The sequence below is a fragment of the Malurus melanocephalus genome, unplaced genomic scaffold (genome assembly GCF_030028575.1).
Source record: "Malurus melanocephalus ecotype Western Australia unplaced genomic scaffold, MMel_1.1 scaffold_1054, whole genome shotgun sequence".
NCBI lineage: Eukaryota > Metazoa > Chordata > Aves > Passeriformes > Maluridae > Malurus > Malurus melanocephalus.
Window position 1 is genome coordinate 1 of NW_026624286.1, and position 9,879 is coordinate 9,879.

Sequence of the window (9,879 nt, forward strand, 5' to 3'; positions counted from 1 at the left end):
CCTTTGTTTTTCAAAAGAGAAATCCTACCCATGTCCACACTAGATTGGTAGCTGTGAATGTCATTTGAGTAAAGGCAGCCCCATTCTCATTAAAATGCAAGCCCTAACCAGAGCAGTGTGGGTGCTCTTGGAAATCATCCATTATGGTTTTAAAAACATCAGTGGTGCTGAGTTTAAACTCATTTGCAGAAATGGAGTAAAGAGTTGTGCCAAACTGTTCATTTGCAATATGTACACAAAGGAAATGATTTGACTTATTTCAACTTACATTTTTTGATGTTTTTATTAAAGAGTGTGTCAAGGGTGTGCAATGATTACTTGAATTCTAGCAGAATTGTTATGTCTGGGATTACTTTCTGGTTCTTGCTAGTGGCCTGTGCTATTTTTTCTTTATTTTAAGGGGATTTTGGCTAAAAACTCGTAACAGGTTGTCCTCATTTTTGTAACTGTAGGAGAAAATGCAAAGCTGAGTGATGCAATTGAATTTTTAATTGCAAAAGCTGCAGTAAGTGTGGAAGTACTTACGTATACGTGTGTGAACATGTACATACAATTATCCAAAAGGCCAAAGCATCTTTCTCAAACTTGATTTTTTCTGCAGGAAAAAGCCTACCTGTATGACAATTTAAATATATTTTGTAATGTTTTCAGTCTTTCACTTTTGAAGGGTGTTTTGGCATGCAAAGAAAAGGCATTTTTCTGCCTTTAAAATTTTCTTTATACACTGTTTTTCCTTCCCCTTTCTTTTCTTGGCACTGAAAAAGATAGATAGGGGATGCTTGAAAAGTGTGAAAATATGTATAACAGTTGTTTTCAGTGTAGTGGAAACTTCATGTATATGAAATTATTTTTAGTTTTAAATGAAAAACTTCAAAGAGACAAAAATGATTGACTTACTACAATTTCAAGTGGGTATTTTTACTATGAAAACTTTCAACAGAGTAAAAGTAAGCCTGGTACTCTAGCCAGGAAAATGCCATTTTGATATCTTGGTGTTAATTTTAATCAGCTTGTTAAAAAATTATGTACTAAGTTCTACTTCCTAAGGAAATGGATGTTCTCATTAAGAAATGGATTCAATTTTATGGGGCTACTCAAAATTGATTTTATTTTTGCTTTAGGTCCTTATCTCCAGCTTTTAGGAGTCCAGAGCACCATAGGCAAAGGCATGCTCATATTAATTACGACTGTGAATATAAAAGCTTTCGTAAAGACCCAAAAAAGTCTATGCCTTGGAGAATAGAAGATGAAAAATATGGACAAAGCAATTCCAGGTTTGCACCTCATGGAAATAACCACCAGAGAATATATGAACGTAGGTCACCTTCACCCAACCTGAAAAGAATTCCCATGGAAGATGCTTACAGTCATAAACCCTACAGAACACATTCATCTGAAAGGCCTGAAAGCAACAGGAGATGCCAGATACCACCAAAATACTCTGAAGTACCTTACAAAGAGCATGATCGTCCCTTTTACCAGCACAAAATGGAGGACAGATACATGTTTGATCACTACAAACTCACTGGAAATGAGAAAGGAATGAAACCTTTTCATAGACCATTAGAGGCTTCATGCAAACTTGAAAGAAAATGGCATGAAGATGACTTGAGGCACCAGAGGTTACACGAAGAGAAGTACGGTCAGTCACCCAGAAGAGTTTCTGATGAATTTACGGCAAGGAGCTCTTTACAGAAGAGGTATAGGAATAAAATAATTAAACCCTGGGTATTGTGGTGTAAAGCCTCAAGTCTGTTTTCATTATAGTTGAAGATATCCACCTTGAAACACGTTGGCCACTTTGTAGGTTAATTATGGGCGACTGGTAGTAGTGAAGTATTTGTCTTTTAAGTAAATCCTATTGCTGGCTAGAGTATGAAAGGATAATGTGTCCCTCTTAAGAGCCCCTGCACATCTGTACCTTGGCCTGAGGGATTATGGGTTAACTTGCCACGCATTCTGCTGTCCAACATTCTGCACATATAAGTTCTCACTTTCTTCTCTAGTGCAAGTGTAAATTGCTTTATGTCAACACAGGTATCCTGAAGATCACGATTACAGAGAATATGGGCACACGTCTAAAAGGGCTAAGGAAATGGAGAGGTATGACGGTGGAGATGTAGCAAGAAATTCCAAGTGGAAGCAAGAACGTTCTTTTCCACCCTGCCAGGAAAAGGAGGAGCAAAGATATCCAGGTGCCCAGTCCCAGCGGCCGGCTGAGAGGGAGCACTTGGGGGGTTCTGTCACTAAGATAGCCTATGAGTACAGTCACAAACGGCGCAGGCATCCCGATGGGGAAAAGCCTTTTCCAGATGACAGAGCTCAGAAATACGTGAAGCAGGAAGAGCAGAAGTACAGCTCTTCTAAAGGTGCCCGGAACAGCAAAGAGTTGGATTATTTTAGTGCTGGAAGAGCCAGACGGACTGAAGAGCGGCACGTTGAAGAACCTGTTAAATACAGCTCCAAGAAGAGCTGCAATGCTTGTGTTAACTCTTCCAAAACGGATGTTGAGCTGAGATCTTTTAAAAACAAACTGAATGAAAGAGTGAGGAAAGAGGGGGAGCTGAGGAAAAACGTGGATTCCTCCAATAACCAGCGTGATTCAAGTCATACTGTTTCAGATGTGAAAATGTCTGATGCCAACTGTATGAGAGAACGTCTCACAGTCAAAGTGGATATGAAGAAAATGGGGACCAAGTACAGGTATTGGTTTTGCTTCACCTCTGCTTTCTTCCTGTCTCTTTAACAGTTTATGAATATTGGAGGAAAGCATGGGGTTTTCAGGAATTAACCATTAATTAGTTTAATTTTTAGTTTTAATTTCTTTTAAAATGGTAACTTTCCTGTATGGGCAAGTTAACTATTAAATCTTTATTAAAACACTATTAAAACCAACCAACAAATAAGACCAATCAACAAAAACCAATGTTTCCTGGAGATGTAGGAAGTGAAAAGAGCAGATGTGCCTCATAACAAAGCTGTAGTTAAAAGATGGTTGTGATAAGTAAATGTTTTATTTTTATTTAAAAACAGAACCCCCCAAGAAACAAAACCCAAATGCAGCAAACCCTAGTCCTGTGCTTTCATCTGAAATACCATAGCATTTTTTTTAAATGTCACTCTTTCTTTTTTCTAAAAATCAGCTAACCTTTAAATTCATAAATCTCAGGCACATATTCAAGATCTCAAGTTCAGTAAAACTGCCAAAAATGACAGATCTCTGAGTTGTCATTTATTGTTGTAGCAAAGTGGCAACCTGTTGAGGCATCAGAACTGAAAAGCAGTAGAGTCTGCTTATATCTATCTTCTGTGTAATTCTTGTGTTTTCATTTAGCATTTCCAGTTGCATTGCTGGCTGCAATATAAGAAAATGGCACTACTATGAAACTTTAGATGATAAACACATGGTAGTGAACAAGCAGCTTGGTTTTGATAGATTCTTGCAGAGTTTTCTGCTTTGTTGACTTTCTGTTGCTGACCAGAATATCTTATATTTGTAGTAATTGGTTTTGGAAGAGATTATCTTCCATCCCAAAATGATCAGCCTTAATTTTAAAGGTATGTTGCCTCTTGTCCCAAATAAAACATCTGTATCAGTTTTTTTTTTTTCTCTTTGCACTGTTTCAAAAATACGTAATGCAATGGAGAGTTACAAAGACAAGTTACTGCATGTAAGAGGTTAAAATTAAAAACTGAGGAAAGGGAGGTGGAGTAATGCCCACTCCCACCATTGCATTAGCACAAGGATTTAACACTGAATGATAATTTAAGGAAAATTGTTGGGTTTTGTTGCAAACCCACAGAATGATTCCTCTATCTAGTAGCCTCTTGCTGCTGTTTTTGAAGGTCATGCAAAATGGACATGGCAATTGTTTGCAGACTGAAAAAAAACAATACATTGATTACAGCTACTTTAATATGTGGATGCAGCCAGAAGGGCTAATATTTTATTTTTTCAAATATAAGAACATTAGTTTTATAAAAGCTTATGACTTGGAGTATTCATGCTGCCTACTTTAGGCATTTAAGAAACACACGACTTGAAATGACTCAGTTAAGAAGAATAGTTTCTTTATAAACCTGGGGAGCAAATAGATAGTTCAAATATCTAAAACTGAGATTGCTTGGATTCCTTCTTGCATTTATTTATTTCCACTGTGCTAGGGGAAAATTGATGACTTGTGGCATCTGCTCCAGGCTATTTCTGATACAATTTTTGTATGGATTTCTAGTCTTGTATGCTTTTAATACAGGATGGCCAGGTACATAATCACTTTGCAGAATAAACAATTAAAAGTCTTTATTCTAAAAGCTTTTACATGAGCTCTTAGAGTCCTTAATTTATCTTTCACAATGACAGGCATTTTTCTTGCAACAAGAGCAAGTAGTGTTGTTGAGGTGTTGGCTTTCTTGTCAAAATAATTTTTAAGCAGCAGTGCAACCATTTGGAGTGTAAACTTTTAGAATGAGTAAAAATTTACAAAAATATGGTAAACAAGTTCTTAAGTTCACATGCTGCTACTGAAGCAGTTTCACTAGGCTCAAGTGATGATTCAGTTCCCAAAGATGTGAGACTTTTTTTTTTTTTATCTCTGAACTGTTCTTGAAAATTGCCTGGTAGTTCTGTATAAACAAGACACAGGCATAATTGCCTTCTAGGATTATTCTAAAGAAATCTGTCAGGATCTTCATTTGCCTGTATTTGATAATGTAGTTGAATTAAACTTAAAATTCACAGATTTTGTGTTGCATAGTTCACGGATATAAAGATTCCTGAGACTGAAATAATATCTTTGTATTTTAGTATAGATTTTCTGCCTTATGGCTTTAGTAGTATTTTAATTTTAAAAAGGAACAAAATGAGATTTTGGCTTTTAATCCTGTTTATTCCTAAAATTAACTTCCTTATTTATTGTTTTACACTACTTGTCTATTCCAGGTTTTGAGATTTAGATAAATGCTTTAAAATAATTCACTATAATTTTTTTTCTAGGACTGCTTCTAGTCACACTACAGAGAGACAGATGTCCCATGATCTGGTTGCTGTTGGCAGAAAAAATGAAAATTTCCATCCAGTGTTTGAGCACATGGAATCTGTAACACAAAATGTTGAAAACGACCCATCAAGAGAATTTACTCAGGAAATAATCACAATTATTCATCAAGTCAAAGGTGGCTGTAATATTTGGCATAAATGAATGTGTTTATGTGTATATAATTACTAAACCCAAAGCTAGCAGTTTAGATATGATGTCCCTGTAAATCTCAGGTGTTTGCCATTGGCTTCATTTATATTTGGTTTCCCAATATATTTATATATATATTTATATATATATATATATATATATATCCCTATATATATATTTCATTTATATTTGGTTTCCCAATACATTTCCCAAATATTTAAAGAAAATGTAGGTTGAGGATTTAAAGTATTTACTTTATAGTAAAATCCTGGGTGGAGGATGACTTCAAGAAGGCCTTAGGCCATAAGTGAGGCATTATTGTGGAGATTAAAGATCAAAATGATTTTATGGAAGCATGTGAGAGTAACCTGCTTGTTTAAGAAACATGATAGGAAAAAAGGAGCTTTGCTGTAATCACAACTCTCTAGTTATGTATGGTTCCTTTAATTTTTAAGATTAGTGTTTAGGCAGCTGCATTTTGTTCAGTGTTGAATTTTATAGATTTTAGTGATTTGAGTACTGCCATGGTAGAGCTGGGGATGGAGTTTAATCTTATCAGATAAGCTTGTCTGAGTTGGGCTGGTCTAATCTTTCATTTATGAATAGTAAACTGCAAGTGGAAATAGTTTAAATTTTCAGTAAATTGTGATATCCTTAAGAGTTAATCTTTCAAAAGAGATATTCCCACTGTGCATTTCAAACACTACAAAAAACATTTTTGTGTTTAATATCTTTTCACAGCAAATTATTTTACATCTTCTGACATAACTCTACATGAACGGTTCTCAAAAATTCAGGATAAATCAAGTGCAAATACAACTGACGTTAAAATACATTTGGATCCAGAAATTCACAGGTAATTGTTGAACATTTTGTCTTAATTTACCTTTTTTCTTGATTTACTTGCATTAAGGTAATTGAACTTCAGTAGACTTTACACAGTGTGAAGGTTTTATATATTATTTTAACCTGCCTGTATCTTTAAAACATTCTGTTGCCTGGTCAAGAATGCTTTTGTTTTTATAGTGATGGCATTTGTTTTTATAGTGATGGCATTTGTTTTTATGCAATATTTTTATGTTCCAGGAGGATTGACATGTCTCTAGCAGAACTTCAGAACAAACGAACTGTGCCATCTGATTCTCCTCAGGTATCTTGATTGCTTCACTTTGTTGGGAAGCAATAAGTTAAAATTATAAATGTAAGCAAGGTTTCCCCCTTGCTGTTGTTACAAGGGGGGAATTATTGTTATAATCTTTGCATCCTGTGAAGACTGCCAGTAATTCTGAATATTTTGAAAAAAATGCACACCTGAGTGTGTTTACAGATGTAAGTGTACTGTGTTTACTGCAGAGTAAAACACAGATATGTTTTCCAGAGCAGCTGGAATGTTTTTATTCCTGCTGCTTGAACAGGTCTGTTTTGAAACAATGTAAATACTGAAGTGTGATTCTTATTTTTGGTGTGAGATTACCCGAAGCCTTAATGTTTCTTCTGCCCTAATGTTACAATGACTCAAAATCCATGTAATTCCTCAGAATGCTATTTTATCCCCTGCTTTCACCTGGGGTTAGAAGATTTTCAGTCTTGTCCTTTTGAGCTCTGCAGCCATGATTTAGTCACCATTCCTTTTCTGTAGTACAGATATTTGGAGATTCTACTTGTTTAAGGCTTGTAGAACTTCTCAAGAGTTACTGACACTTCCATGAATAAGCCTTGGCAACTCCATGCAGAATTCCAGTGCTCTGTTCACTGTTGTTTGGAAATTTGTAAAAGGGCAAGAAAAGAGAATTTCTTAGTTATTGCTTTAGACTTTGGATCTTTGGGCTGGTGTGAGTTTGTTCTGTGTGCTGACAGTTGAATTGTGCTGCCCCTGAAGGACAAAAATCAGCTTGGTGTTCATTTCTTAGCAGCTAACTCAGCTTCAACCCTTTCTTTAACCAGAACATTGTAAGGGTGTTGGAAGATCCCAATGATCTGCGCTATGATATAGAAAGGAGAAGAAAAGAGAGATTGAAGAAGGATGATGAGAGAGTGTTTCATGTAGATGGTGTCACTCCAAGGTAATGAGCAAATAATCTTATTGGGCCAAGCCTGTTATTCCCTTCTGTGTTCAGTTTTTGGGCTCTTCTACTGTTACATTTATTGTGATTCTTTACCACAGTTTTGCCTTCAAAGTTTGGCTGGGACTCAAATTAAACTGAAATACATTGCAAACTACTCTGTAATTACCTTGAAAGAAGTTAAACTGCAGTGGGAAAAAATGAAAAGCAAGCACAAACTGTAGCACTGAATGTGGAGAGGGGACAAAATTAGTTTAAAAATGCTGAAGTATTTTTGAACTCCTTGAAGAGCCACATAACATTTTCCTGGTATTTTGTAATTCTGTAAAAGCATTCTAGGATAAATACATTGTTTTGTTGCCCTGATGTTTTAGTAATGAAATGTGGAATATTTTATTTATTTTATATATAATATATATTCCACAAATAACTGGAATTTTTCTCATTCTTGGAGAATTTGAAAAGTCAGATTTTTGGAATAGTGTTTTACTGCTGTGGATTATTCCAACAGGTTTATTAAAGGTGTTTGCTAACCTCAGTCATCCTGTTTCACTTTTGATGTTGTGAGGTCAGTTGATTAGAGAGAGGGACTGGTAGAAGAAATTTGATGGATGAATTTCCAGAGTGTAATAAAATGTATCCATACTGCAGATTGTTCTTGATATGCTGCTCTTAGTCCATTTTAAATRCAGTCTGTAATGGCAATTAATGTTTTTGGAAAAGCAAAGACTTGGGAAGCTGCAGAAGAAATTTCTTGTATTTAGATTCTTGAAACAAAAAAAGAAGTGAAGGGTAACAAGTGGAGGGAAAAAACCCTGGACTTGTTTCATGTGCCCACACACACTTCCACATTTAATGTCCTGCTTACCTTTTATTTATGTGCTCAAAGTGGGAAATGCAAATTTCCCCACTAAGAGTGGCTGTCCTGGAGTTTGTTGTCAGGAGGATTCTGCTGTCAGGGTAATGGGGACTGAGGGCAGTAATGGCATGAATGATATGGAGGATTTTCCTGTGATTGAGAGGTTTTATTGAGATGAGATACTGGCAATGCCTGTGAGCTTGTTCAGTGTGCTGCTATTTTTTATCCTTAATAATTTATTTTGCAGCTATAAAAACTGTTTCTGTGTGTTTTGTAAATACAAATTTTGACTTGTGGCGGTTGCTTTTCATGGTAGATTTTTTATTTAGAAATTTATGGATGTATCTGTACAAAAAAAAAACCAATGAAATTACCAAAACCATAAAAACAAGCAAGCAAAACCCCCAAAATCAGAACCAGCTGCTTGTTGAGGATTTCTCTGAGTTTGTGTAGTGTTGAGGATGTTTTAAAAGGGCAAGTTCTGCATGACAGAATTGATAGTTGGGTGTGAAGGACTAAAATCCAGAAATTGTTTTCACCATCTGAGGGCAGCAGTGACTGCAGCAGGGCACAGCCAGGGGATCCCTGCACTTGCACAGTAAGAATTTCAGAAGATCTCTCATTTCTCATTCCACAAGAGAATACAGGTTACTATATACTCTACAGTTTGAGCTTGCTCCAAGAATTTTGTCTATTTTCTTAGGAAAATAAAAGCTTTCTCTTTTTTTTTTTTTCTGATACAATGCTAGAATGAGCTAGTTTAAAATATAAGATGTTGATATGCTATGGCTTTAGAATTTAATTGTTCTCTCACTCTCTCTCACACACACATCAGGAACCAGCAGAGCTGCAGYCTTKCCAAGTTACAAACTTCTCAAGTTGATGGTTTCCAAAAGCCTATGAGGTTCATGAAGCCACCTTTCAGGAAATTTATTGGGAGACCTCATCTGGTAAGCTGAAATGTAGAAATAGTCACTCCTGCACTGTTGATGTATAATTCATATTTTGATACATTGTCTATGCTGATATAAATTTAGTAGTCTGTGATGTCTTGACCTTTCAAATTTTGAGTGAGGCTTTTTTATCTTCTGTCTGTACTCAACAATAAAACTACTCATAATTTTATAGTTCAATAGTACTTCTCAGGTATTTCTTGAAGCAGAGTGGGCAAAAAACACTTTGATAGCACTCCYTTTTCTTTTTGTAAAAGGAATTTGTGTCTAATATCACTTTTCTTCCACATAATGGTGTAATTACCAAAATGATAAAATCAAAATCCTTATTATTGAGTAGATAATCTGAGCTAATGTTAAATAGTTGGAGAAAAAGAATGCTCTSCTGTATTCTAGTTGTCAGTGGTTGGAAAGGAAGGCCTGAATCTTGTGTAGGTGGTATTGTTACTGAAACAGTGTTTCTCCTCATTATGATAAAAGTTCTGAAAAGCACTTACTTTAAATAAAAATGGGGTGCAAATCACAGAAATAATGAGACGTGTGAAATAATGTTCCTGAGGATGTAATGTTAAACAGTGGCATATTATATATCCTGAATATTGCATTTATAAAACCTAGCTTTGGACAATTATTCTTTAGGCTATTTTTCTGTGGTGTACTTTGATACTAAAATGGGCAAGAGAGTAATATTAGGTTCAGTAGAAATAAATTTGTCTCCTGGAAAATTCCTGCTAAAGAAATGTAGACAATTCCAAGTGTTTGTGCTTGTTTAACTTGGGGAACCAGTGAGCCCAGAAAAGCTTTTTTAATGTGTGCAG

General features: G+C 35.5%; 1 protein-coding gene across 1 annotated transcript; it reads left to right on the forward strand.

The window, feature by feature from the left end:
• Positions 1 to 1,121: 1,121 nt before the first annotated feature.
• On the forward strand, positions 1,122 to 9,090 carry LOC130586083 (BCLAF1 and THRAP3 family member 3-like; the record flags this gene model as incomplete). Its single annotated transcript, XM_057386792.1, has 7 exons — positions 1,122 to 1,700; positions 2,038 to 2,703; positions 4,994 to 5,172; positions 5,928 to 6,042; positions 6,273 to 6,336; positions 7,131 to 7,249; positions 8,944 to 9,090. Coding segments are annotated over 7 exons (1,846 nt in total), but the record flags the coding sequence as incomplete, so codon positions are not given.
• Between the last annotated feature and the right edge of the window lie 789 nt (positions 9,091 to 9,879).